Source organism: Taudactylus pleione, unplaced genomic scaffold (genome assembly GCF_031769625.1).
Source record: "Taudactylus pleione unplaced genomic scaffold, aTauple2 ptg001992l, whole genome shotgun sequence".
NCBI lineage: Eukaryota > Metazoa > Chordata > Amphibia > Anura > Myobatrachidae > Taudactylus > Taudactylus pleione.
In genome coordinates this window covers 1,521-27,730 of record NW_028286388.1, presented here as the reverse complement: position 1 = coordinate 27,730, position 26,210 = coordinate 1,521, and the positions used below count along the sequence as shown (strand labels likewise).

The 26,210-nt window shown below is 54.1% G+C and overlaps 1 protein-coding gene and 1 pseudogene across 2 annotated transcripts in view; one reads left to right on the top strand and one right to left on the bottom strand.

Moving 5' to 3' along the window:
• CPT2 (carnitine palmitoyltransferase 2) overlaps nt 1–19,526 on the bottom strand; it is a 33,093-nt gene extending 13,567 nt beyond the window's left edge. Inside the window, exons 1-2 of one of the 2 annotated variants that reach the window (XM_088465554.1) lie at nt 19,476–19,526; nt 5,678–5,869 (exon numbers count right to left, since the gene is read on the bottom strand). In XM_088465554.1, the coding sequence (XP_088321680.1) occupies nt 5,678–5,835 (158 nt within the window). In that variant the 5' untranslated portion in view covers nt 5,836–5,869; nt 19,476–19,526. The other variant, XM_088465553.1, reaches the window with a different exon arrangement.
• LOC148435786 (5S ribosomal RNA) lies at nt 4,572–4,690 on the top strand (annotated as a pseudogene).
• Nucleotides 19,527–26,210: the final 6,684 nt, after the last annotated feature.

Here is a 26,210-nt window from a genome sequence, read left to right as displayed (position 1 = left end):
CAAGCCAAAGATTGCCGAACGTCCGGAGACAACACCAGCACCTGAGAGCGGATCCGGTGAGGTAACCCGTTCCATTCTGATAGAATCAGCCCCTGCAGGGGCCGGGAATGGAACTGGGCAAATTCCACCATGTCGAATGTCGACACCATGGACCCCAGAACTCTCATAGCCGAATGGACCGACAGGCGGCAACGGCTCAGGCAACTGTGTATCCGCAGCTGTAGGGAGGCGACCTTCTCCGGAGTCAGGAAGATCCTTTGCTGACGCGAATCCAGCAGGGCTCCCAAATGAACCATCCGCTGTGATGGAATCAGGGAGGACTTTTTCCAATTTATCAACCACCCGTGTGCTTGCAGGCAAGCGATCGTCAGGTGGAGATGTTGAAGCAGTACCTCCGGGGAGCTCGCCAGCAACAGGAGGTCGTCCAGATACGGCAGCAGCCGTACATTCTGGTTCCGAAGATGTGCGGCCATGACCGCCATAATCTTCGTGAACACCCTCGGTGCCGTGGAGAAACCAAAGGGTAGCGCCCGGAACTGATAGTGGTGTTGAAGGATAGCGAACCTCAGATACCGCTGGTGTGAAGATGCTATCGGAACATGGAGGTAGGCGTCCTGGATGTCCAGGGACACCATGTAATCCCCCGGTTCCATCGCCAGAATGATGGAACGTAACGTTTCCATCCTGAACTTGGGAACTCTGAGGAATTTGTTCAGAGACTTCAAGTTGAGGATAGGGCGATGAGAACCATTGGGTTTCTGCACCAGAAACAGAGACGAATAATACCCCGTCCCTCGTTGTGATAGAGGAACGGGAACAATGACCCCTGCTTTCAGCAAGGACTCTATAGCCTCCTGAACCTGTAACGCCTTGGTCTTGTCCTGAGAAGGACTTGTGCAGAAAAACTGGTGGGGTGGTCTGTGCCGAAAAGACAGGGCGTACCCCTGGGAGACCACTTCTCGAACCCAGGCGTCCGTGGTGGTATTGTGCCAGCACTGGGCAAATAGAAGAAGTCGGCCTCCCACTCTGAGGTCCCCCAGAGGGAGGCCCGTCCCATCAGGCCGCAGGTTTATCTTCCTGCTTGGAAGAAGGGCGCCGAGCACTCCAGGCTTGCTTCTTGGGTTTAGAGGCAGTCTTACTCGACTGTCTCGGGAAGGACTGACCTTTCGCCTTACCCTGAACCTGAAAGGAACGAAAAGCCGAACTCCGAACCTTAGCAGGCAGTGCCACCGAAGGGAGGAAGGCCGACTTGGATTTAGCCAGGGTGTCCACTATTTTGTCCAAGTCCGGACCAAATAGTAATTCCCCATTGAAAGGTAAGGCCTCCAGACCCTTCTTTGAATCAGAGTCCGCTCTCCAGGACCGCAACCACAAGGATCGGCGGCCAGACACCGCTGCAGCCGATACCCGCGAGGTCAGCAGACTAGCATCTAAAGAAGCTTCGCCAATGTAAGAAGCAGCGTCCCTCATTTGTCCCAACAACGCCCGCTGGACATCCGGAGCGTCGTCTGGGAAGGTATCTTCCAATGCATTGGCCCACCCCTCAATGGCCTTGGCCACCCAGGAGATGGCCATGGACGGTCGGGCCACCTCCCCGGAGAGGGAGTAAATAGACTTTAAGCAAGTCTCAACTTTCCTGTCCGTGGGATCCTTCAGCGAGGATATCGACGGTAATGGTAAGGTGGCGCCCCGAGTTAAACGGGTGACATGGGAATCCACCGCCGGTGGAGTTTCCCATTTTTTACAATGTGCCTCAGGGAAGGGGTAATTAGAAGCCAACCGCTTCTGAGGAAGGAATCTCTTACTGGGCGCCTGCCAAGCTACCGCCATATGATCCGTCAACTGATCCGACAGGGGAAACACCGCAGAAGCCACCTTAGTTTTTTTGAAACTAGGAAACTTCGACTTAGGAACCGGTGCCTCATCCTCTATAAGAAGAATAGCTCGCACCGCCCTAACTAGTGCTCGCACATTAATGGACGACTTGGTATCCATTTCCTGGACCGAGGCGTCCGAGTCAGTGTCATCAGGGACCTCCCCATCATCTGAGGAACCCTCTGAGTCCGATACCTGAGCAGCCCGTGTCATGAGTGGGCGTTTTGAAATCCTAGAAGGCATGTCAGTCTGCAACATTGACTGAAAAGCCGAGGAAGCGGCCGCCAAATTTTGCACGGAGTTGGAGAGCACATCCACCCATGGTGGAGGAGTCGCCATAGGGGCCTGAAAAGGTACCACAGGCTGCTGCGGCACAGGGGAAGCCTGTATATACATAGGCAACCCCGCATAGGGACCTACTGATTGAGACCCAGGAGGACTCCGCAATGACTGCGGGACACCCGGGGAATGGGGGATGGTCGGCTGGGGCACCGCCCTAGTAGGGAAAGCAGTCGGGACCGACAGACGGTCCGCAATAGACACCAGCACTTGAGAAAACATCGCCCACGGTGGTTCCTGCGCCAGAGAAGGTCTGGATGGGCCAGAAGCCACCTGGCATCGACTACACAGGCCATCCTGTGACAAATCCTCCCTATCTACTCCTGCAGAACAGCGTCCGCAGGAGGCCAACACCGGAGCCACTGAGCGCTCAACCTCCTCGTCTGACATGACAGACTATATTATATATCTGGCACCAGGGTAGAAGTAAAACGCACTCACCGGTGTGCTGAACAACAGCCCACAATATGGCACTGAGTAGCACACAACTGTATGTGACGGACCTCACAAATACGTGATCTATATAAGTGAGGTCAGTAGAAACGCCCCTCCCCCACACACCTGCAGGGCTTGTAGGAGAAGTAAAGGGATAGGTATAAGCTGACAGTAAGCGGAAAATAAGCACAGACAGGCAGCACTAGCAAAAGTCACATACCATGCAGGAAGATATACTCACTGCACCTTTCCACTACAATCAACCTGCCCAGATTCAGTGTCTGGGAGGGCTATAGTGCTGTGTACGCTGTCCTTAATCAGGGGAGAGGTACACAGGGGGACCGGTCCGCGTGCTCCTGAGATCTGCGCTGCCACTGGGAAAATGGCCGCTGGAGACCTCAGAGGAGGAGTGGCCGAGTAGATGCAGCTCAGCGACGCCAGACTACGTGCTGAAAGGCGCGCTGAGCTGAGGGGAGGAGCCGCTGACAGGGAAGGCTTCCTCCCCTGGTTGGCCATAACCCCAGGGATGCTGGCTTCCCGCTTGCCCCTTTATCCCTGGTGGTCTAGTGGTCCCACGGGTTATGGGGGGGGCCCGCCGCCACTGCCAGCAGCCTCCGGTCTGTCCCCAGGACCGGAGGCTAAAGGACTGCATTTAAGGCATTCCGCGCGCCGCCGCTAGCCAGCGATGCGCGGCTTACCTGAATCCCCGGCGACTTCGGCAGCAGTCCTGGGAGGTAGACAGAGTCCAGCTAGTACGGACTCTGCCCTCCCGCCGCGATCCCCAGATCAGTACTGGCGTCGCGGCGCCAGTCGGGGATCAGAGCGGCAGCGTGGGCGTCTGTACAGACAGCCCTTCGCTGCCGTCTGTAGTAAAAAGAGATTAAAAATAAATAAAATCTAACTTAAAATAAAAAGCTTCTGGGGGCTGCTCCTGCAGCCCCCCTGCGCGGTGACCGACTCCAGCCGGGCACCAGCTTACACTGAGGTGCCTGTGACTCGGGGGCGGGGTATAGAGGAGGACCCAAGTGCATCCTGGGAGCTAAAAGCTTAACTGTGTGGTGCCCATGGATCCTGTTCCAGCTATAACCCCAAGGTCAACCCTGTGGACCCCCTATGGACCTTGAAGTAGAAAAGTGTACTAAAGTACATCAGGGAACACCTGGGCCAGGTAGATAAAATAAATACACAGTCAAAAGATCATGTGCTGATTAAAATAAAGAAATTCAGATGACATAATATTCAGAAACCCCCTGCCCAGGGCATTGTCAGTTGGTATAAGGCTATTATGCCTAACAGGGCGTAACCATTTATACTTGTACAGGTCAATATCACTGACCTGTACATTTGTCTTTTTTTGACCAAAGTATTTAAAAATATTCTTTTCAGGACAATATCATCTGTTTATTGGATTAATATTCATCTGCTTTGGATATAACGGTTCATTACAATGTGCACTATCCATATATCTGTACCAATCACCCTTTGTACGATTTGTCTAACTATTATGGTGGTGCCAATATAATATATGTTATATATCTGCATTTGCTGTTGTGACACGTTGTGTGGACCCTATATATACTAAGTTCTGTCATTTCTGCTCCTTTTATAAATTCATCCTAAACCAGCTTGTATCTGACGTATCATCTGGAATGCCCATGTACCAACATATGGCACACAGGAGCATTGCATACCGCTACCGTTCATATAACTGTTGATATATCCTTTCTAAACCTAATTATTTTATGTGGTACCACTGTATTGACTTGACCATCTATATACAGGGACCCAGGAAAGTACTTTTTCTGGAATGTTATAGCTGTAATAACGTGGACTTCTTCATTTGTGATAGTCCTACATCTATCTACCTCTTTCTGTGTCTCCCTGGGCATTCCACCTTCTCCTCCCCTAATAATAATATACGCACCTACAACCATGCCAGACTGCGCGTGCCCACTCTCGTCTGATCTTGGAAGCTATACAGTCCTGGGCTTGGATAGTACTTGGGTGGGACATCACCAGGGAATACCATGTATTGTAGGTAGTATAATAAGGTGTATGGGGACACATCGGTAACACATTCGAGGTCTCTCTGTCCCCTTCCTTGTTTATGTTTTCTACACCTCAGGTACTCACACAGCACCATGCTGGCATAGGTCAGGGTCATTTCTGGGTAGTAAATCTCCTTATGACCTTTATAAGGATACCTAAATAAAAGTTATATTTTATTTTTTACTCTAAGTATTTACCAAGAGTGCCCCAGCGACTAGCCTTACCTCTTATTCTCTTTCTATGTATGTGATTGTGCATATAGGCTATGGGAGCTTCTACATTATTAGTTATATCACTACTATTATACATTATTAGTTATATCACTACTATTATACATTGGCTAGTTATAATAATTTGGATAGGTTCTGTGCAGAACTCCCCTTTCTCTTCAAGGTGGGTCATGTCGGCAGGTCAGTTATTACAGGCGGTCATGTCGGCAGGTCAGTTATTACAGGTGGGTCATGTCGGCAGGTCAGTTACTACAGGTGGGTTATGTTGGCAGGTCAGATATTACAGACAAATCACGTCGGCAGGTCAGCTATTAGACTGCCATGTCGGGAGGCCAGTTATTACATGTGGGTCATGTCGGCAGGTCAGCTATTACAGACGACTCACGTCGGCAGGTCAGCTATTACAGACGACTCACGTCGGCAGATCAGCTATTAGACTTGCCATGTCGGCAGGTGAGTTATTACAAGTGGGTCATGTTGGCAGGTAAGCTGTTACAGGTGGGTCATGTCGGCAGGTCAGCTATTAGACTTGCCATGTCGGCAGGTCAGTTATTACAAGTGGGTCATGTTGGCAGGTAAGCTGTTACAGGTGGGTTATGTCGGCAGGTCAGTTATTACAGGTGGTCATATCGGCAGGTCAGCCGTGTTGGGGATATTTTATGCAGTGAATCATTGCGTGGCTGCAGACAGTGTAGAGCGGTTTCATTACAGGCTACTTATATTCAGTCTTTGTTCATCCATATTCCCACCTGGGTAAACTTTTCTGGAAGTGCATGGTGGGGACGATGCTTCTGTGCACATATTCTGTGTCAGCACTGGCAGAAGCGTACGCCCTGAGGAAGACGGACACAGGGGCAGGCGATGAGCCTCCTCTCCCAAAACCGGTGCTAGTCAGCAGGCGAGCCATCGTGGCGTCCAGTTGGCAGAGTCCGCCGTGAGACCTCGAAGAAACGCAGAGATAAATGTACACCTGGCTGGAACACTGCACAGCAATGTATACAGGAGCAGATCGCCGTTACTCTGTATATCCCCTCTGCCAGGTACTGTACCCCCCATATATCCCCTCTGCCAGGTACTGTACCCCCCCATATATCCCCTCTGCCAGGTACTGTGCCCCCCATATATCCCCTCTGCCAGGTACTGTACCCTCATATATCCACTCTGCCAGGTACTGTACCCCCATATATCCCCTCTGCCAGGTACTGTACCCTCATATATCCCCTCTGCCAGGTACTGTACCCCCATATATCCCCTCTGCCAGGTACTATACCCTCATATATCCCCTCTACCAGGTACTGTACCCCCCATATATCCCCTCTGCCAGGTACTGTACCCCCATATATCCCCTCTGCCAGGTACTGTACCCTCATATATCCCCTCTGCTAGGTACTGTACTCCCCATATATCCCCTCTGCCAGGTATTGTACTCCCCCATATATCCCCTCTGCCAGGTATTGTACCCTCATATATCCCCTCTGCCAGGTACTGTACTCCCCCATATATCCCCCCTGCCAGGTACTGTACTCCCCCATATATCCCCTCTGCCAGGTACTGTACCCCCCATATATCCCCTCTGCCAGGTACTGTACCCCCCCCATATATCCCCTCTGCCAGGTAGTGTGCCCTCCCCATATATCCCCTCTGCCAGGTACGGTACCCCCAATATATCCCCTCTGCCAGGTACTGTACCCCCCCATATAACCAGTCTGCCAGGTACTGTGCCCTCCCCATATATCCCCTCTGCCTATTGTACCCCCTATATATCCCCTCTGCCAGGTACTGTGCCCTCCCCATATATCCCCTCTGCCAGGTAATGTCCCCCCATATATCCCCTCTGCCAGGTACTGTACCCCCTATATATGCCCTCTGCCAGGTACTGTTCCCTCCCCATATATCCCCTCTGCCAGGTACTGTATCCCCCCATATATCCCCTCTGCCAGGTACTGTACCCCCCATATATCCCCTCTGCCAGGCACTTTATCCCCCCATATATCCCCTCTGCCAGGCACTGTATCCCCCCATATATCCCCTGCCAGGCACTGTATCCCCCCATATATCCCCTCTGCCAGGTACTGTACCCCCCCCCATATATCCCCTCTGCCAGGTACTGTGCCCCCCCATATATCCAGTCTGCCAGGTACTGTGCCCTCCCCATATATCCCCTCTGCCAGGTACTGTACCCCCCGTATATATCCCCTCTGCCAGGTACTGTGCCCCCCATATATCCCATCTGCCAGGTACTGTGCCCTCCCCATATATCCACTCTGCCTATTGTACCCCCTATATATCCCCTCTGCCAGGTACTGTGCCCCCCATATATCCCCTCTGCCAGGTACTGTACCCCCTATATATCCCCTCTGCCAGGTACTGTGCCCTCCCCATATATCCCCTCTGCCAGGTACTGTGCCCTCCCCATATATCCCCTCTGCCAGGTACTGTACCCTCATATATCCCCTCTGCCAGGTACTGTACCCTCATATATCCCCTCTGCCAGGTACTGTACCCTCATATATCCCCTCTGCCCGGTACTGTACCGCCCATATATCCCCTCTGCCAGGTACTGTACCCTCATATATCCCCTCTGCCAGTGTACTGTACCCTCATATATCCCCTCTGGCAGGTACTGTGCCCCCCCCATATATCCAGTCTGCCAGGTACTGTGCCCTCCCCATATATCCCCTCTGCCAGGTACTGTACCCCCCATATATCCCCTCTGCCAGGTACTGTGCCCCCCCATATATCCCCTCTGCCAGGTACTGTACCCCCCATATATCCCCTCTGCCAGGTACTGTGCCCCCCCATATATCCCCTCTGCCAGGTACTGTGCCCCCCCATAAATCCAGTCTGCCAGGTACTGTGCCCTCCCCATATATCCCCTCTGCCAGGTACTGTACCCCCATATATCCCCTCTGCCAGGTACTGTGCCCCCCCATATATCCAGTCTGCCAGGTACTGTGCCTCCCCCATATATCCCCTCTGCCTATTGTACCCCTATATATCCCCTCTGCCAGGTACTGTGCCCCCCATATATCCCCTCTGCCAGGTACTGTACCCCCTATATATCCCCTCTGCCAGGTACTGTGCCCTCTCCATATAATCCCCTCTGCCAGCTACTGCCCCCCCATATATCCCCTCTGCCAGGTACTGTGCCCTCCCCATATATCCCCTCTGCCGGGTACTGTACCCTCATGTATCCCCTCTGCCAGGTACTGTACCCCCCATATATCCCCTCTGCCAGGTACTGTACCCTCATATATCCCCTCTGCCAGGTACTGTACCCCCATATATCCCCTCTGCCAGGTACTGTACCCTCATATATCCCCTCTGCCAGGTACTGTACCCTCATATATCCCCTCTGGCAGGTACTGTACCCTCATATATCCCCTCTGCCAGGTATTGTACCCTCATATATCCCCTCTGGCAGGTACTGTACCCCCCATATATCCCCTCTGCCAGGTACTGTACCCTCATATATCCCCTCTGCCAGGTACTGTACCCCCCATATATCCCCTCTGCCAGGTACTGTACCCTCATATATCCCCTCTGCCAGGTACTGTACCCTCATATATCCCTCTGCCAGGTACTGTGCCCCCCCATATATCCCCTCTGCCAGGTACTGTGCCCCCCCATATATCCAGTCTGCCAGGTACTGTGCCCTCCCCATATATCCCCTCTGCCAGGTACTGTACCCCCATATATCCCCTCTGCCAGGTACTGTGCCCCCCCATATATCCAGTCTGCCAGGTACTGTGCCCTCCCCATATATCCCCTCTGCCTATTGTACCCCCTATATATCCCCTCTGCCAGGTTACTGTGCCCCCCCATATATCCCCTCTGCCAGGTACTGTACCCCCCCATATATCCCCTCTGCCAGGTACTGTACTCCCCCATATATCCCCTCTGCCAGGTACTGTACCCCCCCATATATCCCCTCTGCCAGGTACTGTACTCCCCCATATATCCCCTCTGCCAGGTACTGTACTCCCCCATATATCCCCTCTGCCAGGTACTGTACCCCCCCATATATCCCCCTCTGCCAGGTACTGTACCCCCCCCATATATCCCCTCTGCCAGGTACTGTACCCTCATATATCCCCTCTGCCAGGTACTGTACCCCCCATATATCCTCTCTGCCAGGTACTGTACCCTCATATATCCTCTCTGCCAGGTACTGTACCCTCATATATCCCCTCTGCCAGGTACTGTACCCCCATATATCCCCTCTGCCAGGTACTGTACCCCCATATATCCCCTCTGCCAGGTACTGTACCCCCCATATATCCCCTCTGCCAGGTACTGTACCCCCTATATATCCCCTCTGGCCAGGTACTGTACCCCCTATATATCCCCTCTGCCAGGTACTGTACCCCCCATATATCCTCTCTGCCAGGTACTGTACCCTCATATATCCCCTCTGCCAGGTACTGTACCCTCATATATCCCCTCTGCCAGGTACTGTACCCCCCATATATCCCCCTCTGCCAGGTACTGTACTCCCCATATATCCCCTCTGCCAGGTACTGTACCCTCATATATCCCTCTGCCAGGTACTGTACCCCCATATATCCCCTCTGCAGGTACTGTACCCTCATATATCCCCTCTGCCAGGTACTGTACCCCCCCTCCCCTTATCCCCTCTGCCAGGTACTGTACCCCCCATATATCCCCTCTGCCAGGTACTGTACCCTCATATATCCCCTCTGCCAGGTTACTGTACCCCCATATATCCCCTCTGCCAGGTACTGTACCCTCATATATCCCCTCTGCCAGGTACTGTACCCCCCATTATATCCCCTCTGCCAGGTACTGTACCCTCATATATCCCCTCTACCAGGTACTGTACCCCCCTCCCCTTATCCCCCTCTGCCAGGTACTGTACCCCCCATATATCCCCTCTGCCAGGTACTGTACCCCCATATATCCCCTCTGCCAGGTACTGTACCCTCATATATCCCCTCTGCCAGGTACTGTACTCCCCATATTCCCCTCTGCCAGGTATTGTACTCCCCCATATATCCCCTCTGCCAGGTACTGTACCCTCATATATCCCCTCTGCCAGGTACTGTACTCCCCATATATCCCCTCTGCCAGGTACTGTACTCCCCCATATATCCCCTCTGCCAGGTACTGTACTCCCCCATATATCCCCTCTGCCAGGTACTGTACTCCCCCATATATCCCCTCTGCCAGGTACTGTACCCCCCATATATCCCCTCTGCCAGGTACTGTACTCCCCCATATATCCCCTCTGCCAGGTACCTGTACCCCCCCCATATATCCCCTCTGCCAGGTACTGTACCCCCCATATATCCCCTCTGCCAGGTACTGTACCCCCCATATATCCCCTCTGCCAGGTACTGTACCCCCCCATATATCCCCTCTGCAGGTACTGTACCCCCCCATATATCCCCTCTGCCAGGTACTGTACCCCCCATTATATCCCCTCTGCCAGGTACTGTACCCCCCCATATATCCCCTCTGCCAGGTACTGTTACCCCCCATATATCCCCTCTGCCAGGTACTGTACCCCCCCATATATCCCCTCTTCCAGGTACTGTACCCCCATATATCCCCCCTGCCAGGTACTGTACTCCCCATATATCCCCTCTGCCAGGTACTGTACTCCCCATATATCCCCCCTGCCAGGTACTGTACTCCCCCATAATATCCCCTCTGCCAGGTACTGTACCCCCCCATATATCCCTCTGCCAGGTACTGTACCCCCCCATATATCCCCTCTGCCAGGTACTGTACCCCCCATATATCCCCTCTGCCAGGTACTGTGCCCCCCCATATATCCCCTCTGCCAGGTACTGTACTCCCCATATATCCCCTCTGCCAGGTACTGTACCCTCATATATCCCCTCTGCCAGGTACTGTACCCCCCATATATCCCCTCTGCCAGGTACTGTACTCCCCATATATCCCCTCTGCCAGGTACTGTACCCTCATATATCCCCTCTGCCAGGTACTGTACCCCCATATATCCCCTCTGCCAGGTACTGTACCCTCATATATCCCCTCTGCCAGGTACTGTACCCCCCTCCCCTTATCCCCTCTGCCAGGTACTGTACCCCCCATATATCCCCTCTGCCAGGTACTGTACCCTCATATATCCACTCTGCCAGGTACTGTACCCCCATATATCCCCTCTGCCAGGTACTGTACCCTCATATATCCCCTCTGCCAGGTACTGTACCCTCATATATCCCCTCTGCCAGGTACTGTACCCCCCTCCCCTTATCCCCTCTGCCAGGTACTGTACCCCCCATATATCCCCTCTGCCAGGTACTGTACCCTCATATATCCACTCTGCCAGGTACTGTACCCCCATATATCCCCTCTGCCAGGTACTGTACCCTCATATATCCCCTCTGCCAGGTACTGTACCCCCATATATCCCCTCTGCCAGGTACTGTACCCTCATATATCCCCTCTACCAGGTACTGTACCCCCCTCCCCTTATCCCCTCTGCCAGGTACTGTACCCCCCATATATCCCCTCTGCCAGGTACTGTACCCCCATATATCCCCTCTTCCAGGTACTGTACCCTCATATATCCCCTCTGCTAGGTACTGTACTCCCCATATATCCCCTCTGCCAGGTATTGTACTCCCCCATATATCCCCTCTGCCAGGTATTGTACCCTCATATATCCCCCCTGCCAGGTACTGTACTCCCCCATATATCCCCCCTGCCAGGTACTGTACTCCCCCATATATCCCCTCTGCCAGGTACTGTACCCCCCATATATCCCCTCTGCCAGGTACTGTACCCCCCCCATATATCCCCTCTGCCAGGTACTGTACCCCCCATATATCCCCTCTGCCAGGTACTGTGCCCCCCCATATATCCCCTCTGCCAGGTACTGTACTCCCCATATATCCCCTCTGCCAGGTACTGTACCCTCATATATCCCCTCTGCCAGGTACTGTACCCCCCATATTTCCCCTCTGCCAGGTACTGTACTCCCCATATATCTCCTCTGCCAGGTACTGTACCCTCATATATCCCCTCTGCCAGGTACTGTACCCCCATATATCCCCTCTGCCAGGTACTGTACCCTCATATATCCCCTCTGCCAGGTACTGTACCCCCCTCCCCTTATCCCCTCTGCCAGGTACTGTACCCCCCATATATCCCCTCTGCCAGGTACTGTACCCTCATATATCCCCTCTGCCAGGTACTGTACCCCCATATATCCCCTCTGCCAGGTACTGTACCCTCATATATCCCCTCTGCCAGGTACTGTACCCCCATATATCCCCTCTGCCAGGTACTGTACCCTCATATATCCCCTCTACAAGGTACTGTACCCCCCTCCCCTTATCCCCTCTGCCAGGTACTGTACCCCCCATATATCCCCTCTGCCAGGTACTGTACCCCCATATATCCCCTCTGCCAGGTACTGTACCCTCATATATCCCCTCTGCCAGGTACTGTACTCCCCATATATCCCCTCTGCCAGGTATTGTACTCCCCCATATATCCCCTCTGCCAGGTACTGTACCCTCATATCCCCCTCAGCCAGGTACTGTACTCCCCATATATCCCCTCTGCCAGGTACTGTACTCCCCCATATATCCCCTCTGCCAGGTACTGTACTCCCCCATATATCCCCTCTGCCAGGTACTGTACCCCCCATATATCCCCTCTGCCAGGTACTGTACTCCCCATATATCCCCTCTGCCAGGTACTGTACTCCCCCATATATCCCCTCTGCCAGGTACTGTACTCCCCATATATCCCCTCTGCCAGGTACTGTACTCCCCCATATATCCCCTCTGCCAGGTACTGTACCCCCCATATATCCCCTCTGCCAGGTACTGTACCCCCCATATATCCCCTCTGCCAGGTACTGTACCCCCCCATATATCCCCTCTGCCAGGTACTGTACCCCCCCATATATCCCCTCTGCCAGGTACTGTACCCCCCATATATCCCCTCTGCCAGGTACTGTACCCCCCATATATCCCTCTGCCAGGTACTGTACCCCCCCATATATCCCCTCTGCCAGGTACTGTACCCCCCCATATATCCCCTCTGCCAGGTACTGTACCCCCCATATATCCCCTCTGCCAGGTACTGTACCCCCCCATATATCCCCTCTGCCAGGTACTGTACCCCCATATATCCCCTCTGCCAGGTACTGTACCCCCCCATATATCCCCTCTGCCAGGTACTGTACTCCCCTATATATATCCCCCCTGCCAGGTACTGTACTCCCCCATATATCCCCTCTGCCAGGTACTGTACCCCCCATATATCCCCTCTGCCAGGTACTGTACCCCCCCATATATCCCCTCTGCCAGGTACTGTACCCCCCATATATCCCCTCTGCCAGGTACTGTGCCCCCCCCATATATCCCCTCTGCCATGTACTGTACTCCCCATATATCCCCTCTGCCAGGTACTGTACCCTCATATATCCCCTCTGCCAGGTACTGTACCCCCCATATATCCCCTCTGCCAGGTACTGTACTCCCCATATATCCCCTCTGCCAGGTACTGTACCCTCATATATCCCCTCTGCCAGGTACTGTACCCCCATATATCCCCTCTGCCAGGTACTGTACCCTCATATATCCCCTCTGCCAGGTACTGTACCCCCCTCCCCTTATCCCCTCTGCCAGGTACTGTACCCCCCATATATCCCCTCTGCCAGGTACTGTACCCTCATATATCCACTCTGCCAGGTACTGTACCCCCATATATCCCCTCTGCCAGGTACTGTACCCTCATATATCCCCTCTGCCAGGTACTGTACCCCCATATATCCCCTCTGCCAGGTACTGTACCCTCATATATCCCCTCTACCAGGTACTGTACCCCCCTCCCCTTATCCCCTCTGCCAGGTACTGTACCCCCCATATATCCCCTCTGCCAGGTACTGTACCCCCATATATCCCCTCTGCCAGGTACTGTACCCTCATATATCCCCTCTGCCAGGTACTGTACTCCCCATATATCCCCTCTGCCAGGTATTGTACTCCCCCATATATCCCCCTTCTGCCAGGTACGGTACCCTCATATATCCCCTCTGCCAGGTACTGTACTCCCCATATATCACCTCTGCCAGGTACTGTACCCCCCTCCCCTTATCCCCTCTGCCAGGTACTGTACCCCCCCATATATCCCCTCTGCCAGGTACTGTACCCTCATATATCCACTCTGCCAGGTACTGTACCCCCCATATATCCCCCTCTGCCAGGTTACTGTACCCTCATATATCCCCCTCTGCCAGGTACTGTACCCCCATAATATCCCCTCTGCCAGGTACTGTACCCTCATATATCCCTCTACCAGGTACTGTACCCCCTCCCCTTATCCCTCTGCAGGTACTGTACCCCCCATATATCCCCTCTGCAGGTACTGTACCCTCATATATCCCCTCTGCCAGGTACTGTACTCCCCATATATCCCCTCTGCCAGGTATTGTACTCCCCATATATCCCTCTGCCAGGTACTGTACCCTCATATATCCCCTCTGCCAGGTACTGTACTCCCCATATATCACCTCTGCCAGGTACTGTACTCCCCCATATATCCCCTCTGCCAGGTACTGTACTCCCCCATATATCCCCTCTGCCAGGTACTGTACTCCCCCATATATCCCCTCTGCCAGGTACTGTACCCCCCATATATCCCCTCTGCCAGGTACTGTACTCCCCATATATCCCCCTCTGCCAGGTACTGTACTCCCCCATATATCCCCTCTGCCAGGTACTGTACTCCCCATATATCCCCTCTGCCAGGTACTGTACTCCCCCATATATCCCCTCTGCCAGGTACTGTACTCCCCATATATCCCTCTGCCAGGTACTGTACTCCCCCATATATCCCCTCTGCCAAGGTACTGTACTCCCCATATATCCCCTCTGCCAGGTACTGTACTCCCCCATATATCCCCTCTGCCAGGTACTGTACTCCCCCATATATCCCCTCTGCCAGGTACTGTACCCCCCATATATCCCCTCTGCCAGGTACTGTACCCCCCCATATATCCCTCTGCCAGGTACTGTACCCCCCCATATATCCCCTCTGCCAGGTACTGTACCCCCCATATATCCCCTCTGCCAGGTACTGTACCCCCATATATCCCCTCCTGCCAGGTACTGTACCCCCCATATATCCCCTCTGCCAGGTACTGTATCCCCCCATATATCCCCTCTGCCAGGTACTGTACCCCCCATATATCCCCTCTGCAGGTACTGTACCCCCCCATATATCCCCTCTGCAGGTACTGTACCCCCCATATATCCCCTCTGCCAAGTACTGTACCCCCATATATCCCCTCTGCCAGGTACTGTACTCCCCATATATCCCCTCTGCCAGGTACTGTACCCCCCATATATCCCCTCTGCCAGGTACTGTACCCCCATATATCCCCTCTGCCAGGTAGTGTACCCCATATATCCCCTCTGCCACGGTAGTGTACCCCCATATATCCCCTCTGCCAGGTACTGTACTCCCCATATATCCCCTCTGCCAGGTACTGTACCCCCATATATCCCCTCTGCCAGGTACTGTACTCCCCATATATCCCCCTCTGCCAGGTACTGTACTCCCCCATATATCCCCTCTGCCAGGTACTGTACTCCCCATATATCCCCTCTGCCAGGTACTGTACTCCCCCCATATATCCCCTCTGCCAGGTACTGTACCCCCCATATATCCCCTCCTGCCAGGTACTGTACTCCCCATATATCCCCTCTGCCAGGTACTGTACTCCCCCATATATCCCTCTGCCAGGTACTGTACCCCCCATATATCCCCTCTGCCAGGTACTGTAACCCCCCATATATCCCCTCTGCCAGGTACTGTACCCCCCCATATATCCCCTCTGCCAGGTACTGTACCCCCATATATCCCCTCTGCCAGGTACTGTACCCCCCCATATATCCCCTCTGCCAGGTACTGTATCCCCCCATATATCCCCTCTGCCAGGTACTGTATCCCCCCATATATCCCCTCTGCCAGGTACTGTACTCCCCATATATCCCCTCTGCCAGGTACTGTACCCCCCATATATCCTCTCTGCCAGGTACTGTACTCCCCATATATCCCCTCTGCCAGGTACTGTACCCCCCATAAATCCCCTCTGCCAGGTACTGTACCCCCCATATATCCCCTCTGCCAGGTAGTGTACCCCCATATATCCCCTCTGCCAGGTAGTGTACCCCCCATATATCCCCTCTGCCAGGTACTGTACCCCCCATATATCCCCTCTGCCAGGTATTGTACTCCCCATATATCCCCTCTGCCAGGTACTGTACTCCCCCATATATCCCCTCTGCCAGGTACTGTACCCCCCCCATATAATCCCCTCTGCCAGGTACGTACTCCCCATATAATCCCCTCTGCCAGGTATTGTACTCCCCCATATATCCCCTCTGCCAGGTACGGTACCCTCATATATCCCCTCTGCCAGGTACTGTACTCCCCATATATCACCTCTGCCAGGTATTGTACTCCCCCATATATCCCCTCTGCCAGGTACGGTACCCTCATATATCCCTCTGCCAGGTTACTGTACTCCCCATATATCACCTCTGCCAGGTACTGTACCCCCCTCCCCTTATCCCCTCTGCCAGGTACTGTACCCCCCATATATCCCCTCTGCCAGGTACTGTACCCTCATATATCCACTCTGCCAGGTACTGTACCCCCATATATCCCCTCTGCCAGGTACTGTACCCTCATATATCCCCTCTGCCAGGTACTGTACCCCCATATATCCCCTCTGCCAGGTACTGTACCCTCATATATCCCCTCTACCAGGTACTGTACCCCCCTCCCCTTATCCCCTCCTGCCAGGGTACTGTACCCCCCATATATCCCCTCTGCCAGGTACTGTACCCTCATATATCCCCTCTGCCAGGTACTGTACTCCCCATATATCCCCTCTGCCAGGTATTGTACTCCCCCATATATCCCCTCTGCCAGGTACTGTACCCTCATATATCCCCTCTGCCAGGTACTGTACTCCCCATATATCACCTCTGCCAGGTACTGTACTCCCCATATATCCCTCTGCAGGTACTGTACTCCCCCATATATCCCCTCTGCCAGGTACTGTACTCCCCCATATATCCCCTCTGCCAGGTACTGTACCCCCCATATATCCCCTCTGCCAGGTACTGTACTCCCCATATATCCCCTCTGCCAGGTACTGTACTCCCCCATATATCCCCTCTGCCAGGTACTGTACTCCCCATATATCCCCTCTGCCAGGTACTGTACTCCCCCCATATATCCCCTCTGCCAGGTACTGTACTCCCCATATATCCCCTCTGCCAGGTACTGTACTCCCCCATATATCCCCTCTGCCAGGTACTGTACTCCCCATATATCCCCTCTGCCAGGTACTGTACTCCCCCATATATCCCCTCTGCCAGGTACTGTACTCCCCCATATACTCCCCTCTGCCAGGTACTGTACCCCCCATATATCCCCTCTGCCAGGTACTGTACCCCCCCCATATATCCCCTCTGCCAGGTACTGTACCCCCATATATCCCCTCTGCCAGGTACTGTACCCCCATATATCCCCTCTGCCAGGTACTGTACTCCCCCATATATCCCCTCTGCCAGGTACTGTACTCCCCCATATATCCCCTCTGCCAGGTACTGTACCCCCCATATATCCCCTCTGCCAGGTACTGTACTCCCCATATATCCCCTCTGCCAGGTACTGTACTCCCCCATATATCCCCTCTGCCAGGTACTGTACTCCCCATATATCCCCTCTGCCAGGTACTGTACTCCCCATATATCCCCTCTGCCAGGTACTGTACTCCCCATATATCCCCTCTGCCAGGTACTGTACTCCCCCATATATCCCCTCTGCCAGGTACTGTACTCCCCATATATCCCCTCTGCCAGGTACTGTACTCCCCCATATATCCCCTCTGCCAGGTACTGTACTCCCCATATATCCCCTCTGCCAGGTACTGTACTCCCCCAATATATCCCCTCTGCCAGGTACTGTACTCCCCATATATCCCCTCTGCCAGGTACTGTACTCCCCCATATATCCCCTCTGCCAGGTACTGTACTCCCCCATATATCCCCTCTGCCAGGTACTGTACCCCCCATATATCCCCTCTGCCAGGTACTGTACCCCCCCCATATATCCCCTCTGCAGGTACTGTACCCCCCATATATCCCCTCTGCCAGGTACTGTACCCCCATATATCCCCTCTGCCAGGTACTGTACTCCCCCATATATCCCCTCTGCCAGGTACTGTACCCCCCCATATATCCCCCTCTGCCAGGTACTGTACTCCCCATATATCCCCTCTGCCATGGTACTGTACTCCCCCATATATCCCCTCTGCCAGGGTACTGTACTCCCCCATATATCCCCTCTGCCAGGGTACTGTACTGCCCCCCATATATCCCCTCTGCCATGTACTGTACCCCCCATATATCCCTCTGCCAGGTACTGTTACTCCCCATATATCCCCTCTGCCAGGTACTGTACTCCCCCATATATCCCCTCTGCCAGGTACTGTACCCCCCATATATCCCCTCTGCCAGGTACTGTACCCCCCATATATCCCCTCTGCCAGGTACTGTACCCCCCCATATATCCCCTCTGCCAGGTACTGTACCCCCCCATATATCCCCTCTGCCAGGTACTGTACCCCCATATATCCCCTCTGCCAGGTACTGTACCCCCCCCATATAATCCCATCTGCCAGGTACTGTATCCCCCCCATATATCCCCTCTGCCAGGTACTGTACCCCCCCATATATCCCCTCTGCCAGGTACTGTATCCCCCCATATATCCCCTCTGCCAGGTACTGTACTCCCCATATATCCCCTCTGCCAGGTACTGTACCCCCCCATATATCCCCTCTGCCAGGTACTGTACTCCCCATATATCCCCTCTGCCAGGTACTGTACCCCCCATATATCCCCTCTGCCAGGTACCTGTACCCCCCATATATCCCCTCTGCCAGGTAGTGTACCCCCCATATATCCCCTCTGCCAGGTAGTGTACCCCCATATATCCCCTCTGCCAGGTACTGTACCCCCCATATATCCCCTCTGCCAGGTATTGTACTCCCCATATATCCCCTCTGCCAGGTACTGTACTCCCCCATATATCCCCTCTGCCAGGTACTGTACCCCCCATATATCCCCTCTGCCAGGTAGTGTACCCCCCATATATCCCCTCTGCCAGGTAGTGTACCCCCATATATCCCCTCTGCCAGGTACTGTACCCCCCATATATCCCCTCTGCCAGGTATTGTACTCCCCATATATCCCCTCTGCCAGGTACTGTACTCCCCCATATATCCCCTCTGCCAGGTACTGTACCCCCCCATATATCCCCTCTGCCAGGTACTGTACTCCCCATATATCCCCTCTGCCAGGTACTGTACTCCCCATATATCCCCTCTGCCAGGTACTGTACTCCCCATATATCCCCTCCCCTTATCCCCGGGTGTCACCTGCAGTCAGCTCCTGTCACCTCTGTCCCCTCTTCCCTCCTCCTCCTCTGTCCTCTGTCCCCTCCCTCAGTCTGTGCCCTCCTACCCGGCTCCCCACTTCCGGTGCACCGCGCACTGTCGTCCCCCGGAAACGTTGCCCCCGGACTCAGGTTCCGGTCGGTCACCGGATGTTACGCACATGGCTCATAGATAGGGTAGTCACTCACTAGTCACTATGTCCCCTCAGCAGCAGCTTGTGCTCAGCGTAAGGAGCCTCAGTGCGGATCTCTCCTGTACTCACCGGTACTGTTCCCCCCCCATATACACCTGTACTGTGCCCCCCCCCATATACACCTGTACTGTGCCCCCCCCCATATACTGTGCCCCCCCCCCCGATATACACCTGTACTGTTCCCCCCCCATATACACCTGTACTGTTCCCCCCCCCATATACACCTGTAATGTTCCCCCCCATATACACCTGTACTTTTCCCCCCCATATACACCTGTACTGTTCCCCCCCATATACACCTGTACTGTTCCCCCCCCCCCCATATACACCTGTACTGTTCCCCCCCCATATACACCTGTACTGTTCCCCCCCCATATACACCTGTACTGTGCCTCCCCCATATCCACCGGTACTGTGCCCCCCCCATATACACCGGTACTGTGCCCCCCCATATTCACCGGTACTGTGCCCCCCCCATATACACCGGTACTGTGCCCCCCCCATATACACCGGTACTGTGCCTCCCCCATATACACCGGTACTGTGCCTCCCCCATATACACCGGTACTGTGCCTCCCCCATATACACCGGTACTGTGCCTCCCCCATATACACCGGTACTGTGCCCCCCTATATACACCGGTACTGTGCCCCCCCCTCCCATATACACCTGTGCCCCCCCATATACACCGGTACTGTGCCTTCCCCATATACACCGGTACAGTGCCCCCCCTCCCATATACACCTGTGCCTCCCCATATACACCGGTACTGTGCCTCCTCCTATATACACCGGCACTGTGCCTCCTCCATATACACCGGCACTGTGCCTCCTCCATATACACCGCTACTGTGCCTTCCCCATATACACCGGTACAGTGCCCCCCCCCCTCCCATATACACCTGTGCCTCCTATATACACCTGTGCCTCCCCCATATACACCGGTACTGTGCCTCCTCCTATATACACCAGTACTCTGCCCCCCCCCCCTCCCTTATACACCGGTACTGTGCCTCCTCCTATATACACTGTGCCTCCTCCATATACACCGGTACTGTCCCTCCCCCATATACACCGGTACTGTGCCTCCCCCATATACACCGGTACTGTCCCTCCCCCATATACACCGGTACTGTCCCTCCCCCATATACACCGGTACTGTCCCTCCCCCATATACACCGGTACTGTGCCTCCCCCATATACACCGGTACTGTGCCTCCCCCATATACACCGGTACTGTGCCTCCCCCATATACACCGGTACTGTGCCTCCCCCATATACACCGGTACTGTGCCTCCCCCATATACACCGGTACTGTGCCTCCCCCATATACACCGGTACTGTGCCTCCCCCATATACACCGGTACTGTGCCTCCCCATATACACCGGTACTGTGCCTCATCCTATATACACCGGCACTGTGCCTCCTCCATATACACCGGCACTGTGCCTCCTCCATATACACCGGTACAGTGCCCCCCCCCTCCCATATACACCTGTGCCTCCTATATACACCTGTGCCTCCCCCATATACATCGGTACTGTGCCTCCCCCATATACACCGGTACTGTGCCTCCTCCTATATACACCAGTACTCTGCCCCCCCCCCTCCCTTATACACCGGTACTGTGCCTCCTCCTATATACACTGTGCCACCTCCATATACACCGGTACTGTGACTCCTCCTATATACACTGTGCCTCCCCCATATACAACGGTACTGTGCCTCCTCCTATATACACTGTGCCTCCCCCATGTACAACGGTACTGTGCCTCCTCCATATACACTGGTACTGTGCCTCCCCCATATACAACGGTACTGTGCCTCCTATATACACCGGTACTGTGCCTCCCCCATATACACCGTACTGTGCCTCCTCCTATATACACTGTGCCTCCCCCATATACACCGGTACTGTGCCCCCCCCCCTCCCATATACACCTGTGCTTCCCCCATATACACCGGTACTGTGCCTCCTCCTGTATACACTGTGCTTCCCCCATATACATTGGTACTGTGCCTCCTCCTATATACACTGTGCCTCCCCCATATACACCGGTACTGTGCCCCCGATCCCGTATACACCGGTACTGTGCCCCCCCCCTCCCATATACACCTGTGCCTCCCCCATATACACCGGTACTGTCCCTCCCCCATATACACCGGTACTGTGCCCCCCCCATATACACCGGTACTGTGCCCGTGCCTCCCCCATATACATCGGTACTGTGCCTCCCCCATATACACCGGTACCGTGCCTCCCCCATATACACCGGTACTGTGCCTACTCCTATATACACTGTGCCTCCTATATACACTGTGCCTCCCCCATATACACCGGTACTGTGCCCCCCCCTACCATATACACCTGTTCCTCCCCCATATACACCGGTACTGTACCCCCATATACACCGGTACTGTGCCCCCCTCCCATATACACCTGTGCCCCCCCATATACTCCGGCACTGTGCCCCCCCCTCCCATATACACCGGTAGTGTGCCTCCACCTATATACACTGTGCCTCCCCCATATACACCGGTACTGTGCCTCCTCCCATATACACTGTGCCTCCCCCATATACACCGGTACTATGCCTCCTCCTATATACACTGTGCCTCCCCCATGTTCAACGGTACTGTGCCTCCTCTTATATACACTGTGCCTCCCCCATATACATCGGTACCTCTGCCTCCTCCTATATGTACCGGTACTGTGCCTCCTCCTATATGTACCGGTACTGTGACTCCCCCATATACACTGGTACTGTGTCTCCCATATACACCGTACTGTGCCTCCTCTTATATACACTGTGACTCCCCCCATATACGCCGGTACTGTGCCTCCTCCCATATACACCAGTACTGTGCCTCCCCCATATACGCTGTGCCTCGCCCATATACACTGGTACTGTGCCTCCCCCATATACACTGTGCCTCCTCCATATACACCGGTACTGTGCCTCCTCCTATATACACTGTGCCTCCCCCATATACAACGGTACTGTGCCTCCTCCTATATACACTGTGTTTTTCCCCCATGTACAACGGTACTGTGCCTCCTCCATATACACTGGTACTGTGCCTCCTATATACACTGTGCCTCCTCCCATATACAACGGTACTGTGCCTCCTATATACACCGGTACTGTGCCTCCCCCATATACACCGTACTGTGCCTCCTCCTATATACACTGTGCCTCCCCCATATACGCCGGTACTGTGCCCCCCCATATACACCGGTACTGTGCCCCCCCCCTCCCATATGCACCTGTGCTTCCCCCATATACACCGGTACTGTGCCTCCCCCATATACACCGGTACTGTGTCTCCCCCATATACACCGGTACTGTGCCCCCCCTCCCATATACACCTGTGCCCCCCCATATACACCGGTACTGTGCCTTCCCCATATACACCGGTACAGTGCCCCCCCCTCCCATATACACCTGTGCCTCCCCATATACACCGGTACTGTGCCTCCTCCTATATACACCGGCACTGTGCCTCCTCCATATACACCGGCACTGTGCCTCCTCCATATACACCGCTACTGTGCCTTCCCCATATACACCGGTACAGTGCCCCCCCCCTCCCATATACACCTGTGCCTCCTATATACACCTGTGCCTCCCCCATATACATCGGTACTGTGCCTCCCCCATATACACCGGTACTGTGCCTCCTCCTATATACACCAGTACTCTGCCCCCCCCTCCCTTATACACCGGTACTGTGCCTCCTCCTATATACACTATGCCTCCTCCATATACACCGGTACTGTGCCTCCTCCTATATACACTGTGCCTCCCCCATATACAACGGTACTGTGCCTCCTCCTATATACACTGTGCCTCCCCCATGTACAACGGTACTGTGCCTCCTCCATATACACTGGTACTGTGCCTCCTATATACACTGTGCCTCCCCCATATACAACGGTACTGTGCCTCCTATATACATCGGTACTGTGCCTCCCCCATATACACCGTACTGTGCCTCCTCCTATATACACTGTGCCTCCCCCATATACACCGGTACTGTGCCCCCCCCCTCCCATATACACCTGTGCTTCCCCCATATACACCGGTACTGTGCCTCCTCCTGTATACACTGTGCTTCCCCCATATACATTGGTACTGTGCCTCCTCCTATATACACTGTGCCTCCCCCATATACACCGGTACTGTGCCCCCGATCCCGTATACACCGGTACTGTGCCCCCCCCTCCCATATACACCTGTGCCTCCCCCATATACACCGGTACTGTCCCTCCCCCATATACACCGGTACTGTGCCCCCCCCTCCCATATACACCTGTGCCTCCCCCATATACATCGGTACCGTGCCTCCCCCATATACACCGGTACCGTGCCTCCCCCATATACACCGGTACTGTGCCTACTCCTATATACACTGTGCCTCCTATATACACTGTGCCTCCCCCATATACACCGGTACTGTGCCCCCCCCCTACCATATACACCTGTTCCTCCCCCATATACACCGGTACTGTACCCCCCCTCCCATATACACCTGTGCCCCCCCATATACACCGGTACTGTGCCCCCCTCCCATATACACCTGTGCCCCCCCCATATACTCCGGCACTGTGCCCCCCCTCCCATATACACCGGTAGTGTGCCTCCACCTATATACACTGTGCCTCCCCCATATACACCGGTACTGTGCCTCCTCCCATATACACTGTGCCTCCCCCATATACACCGGTACTATGCCTCCTCCTATATACACTGTGCCTCCCCCATGTTCAACGGTACTGTGCCTCCTCTTATATACACTGTGCCTCCCCCATATACATCGGTACTCTGCCTCCTCCTATATGTACCGGTACTGTGACTCCCCCATATACACTGGTACTGTGTCTCCCATATACACCGTACTGTGCCTCCTATATACACTGTGACTCCCCCATATACGCCGGTACTGTGCCTCCTCCCATATACACCAGTACTGTGCCTCCCCCATATACGCTGTGCCTCCCCCATATACACTGGTACTGTGCCTCCCCCCATATACACTGTGCCTCCTCCATATACACCGGTACTGTGCCTCCTCCTATATACACTGTGCCTCCCCCATATACAACGGTACTGTGCCTCCTCCTATATACACTGTGTTTTTCCCCCATGTACAACGGTACTGTGCCTCCTCCATATACACTGGTACTGTGCCTCCTATATACACTGTGCCTCCTCCCATATACAACGGTACTGTGCCTCCTATATACACCGGTACTGTGCCTCCCCCATATACACCGTACTGTGCCTCCCCCATATACGCCGGTACTGTGCCCCCCCATATACACCGGTACTGTGCCCCCCCCCTCCCATATGCACCTGTGCTTCCCCCATATACACCGGTACTGTGCCTCCTCCTGTATACACTGTGCTTCCCCCATATACATTGGTACTGTGCCTCCCCCATATACACCGGTACTGTGCCTCCTCCTATATACACTGTGCCTCCTCCATATACACCGGTACTGTGCCTCCTATATACACTGTGCCTCCCCCATATTCAACGGTACTGTGCCTCCTCCTATATACACTGTGCCTCCCCCATGTACAACGGTACTGTGCCTCCTATATACACTGTGCCTCCCCCATATACAACGGTACTGTGCCTCCTATATACACCGGTACTGTGACTCCTATATACACCGGTACTGTGCCTCCCCCATATACACCGGTACTGTGCCCCCCCTCCCATATACACCTGTGCCTCCCCCCATATACACCGGTACTGTGCCTCCCCCATATACACCGGTACCGTGCCTCCCCCATATACACCGGTACTGTGCCTACTCCTTTATACACTGTGCCTCCTCCTATATATACTGTGCCTCCCCCATATACACCTGTGCCTCCTCCATATACACCGGTACTGTACCCCCCCTCCCATATACACCTGTTCCTCCCCCATATACACCGGTACTGTGCCCCCCCTCCCATATACACCTGTGCCCCCCCATATACTCCGGTACTGTGCCCCCCCCTCCCATATACACCGGTAGTGTGCCTCCTCCTATATACACTGTGCCTCCCCCATATACACCGGTACTGTGCCTCCTCCCATATACACTGTGCCTCCCCCATATACACCGGTACTATGCCTCCTCCTATATACACTGTGCCTCCCCCATGTACAACGGTACTGTGCCTCCTATATACACTGTGCCTCCCCCATATACATCGGTACTCTGCCTCCTATATGTACCGGTACTGTGCCTCCTCCTATATGTACCGGTACTGTGCCTGCCCCATATACACTGGTACTGTGTCTCCCATATACACCGTACTGTGCCTCCTCCTATATACACTGTGACTCCCCCATATACGCCGGTACTGTGCCTCCTCCCATATACACCAGTACTGTGCCTCCCCCATATACGCTGTGCCTCCCCCATATACACTGTGCCTCCTCCATATACACCGGTACTGTGCCTCCTATATACACTGTGTTTTTCCCCCATGTACAACGGTACTGTGTCTCCTCCATATACACTGGTACTGTGCCTCCTATATACACTGTGCCTCCCCCATATACATCAGTACTGTGCCTCCTCCCATATACAACGGTACTGTGCCT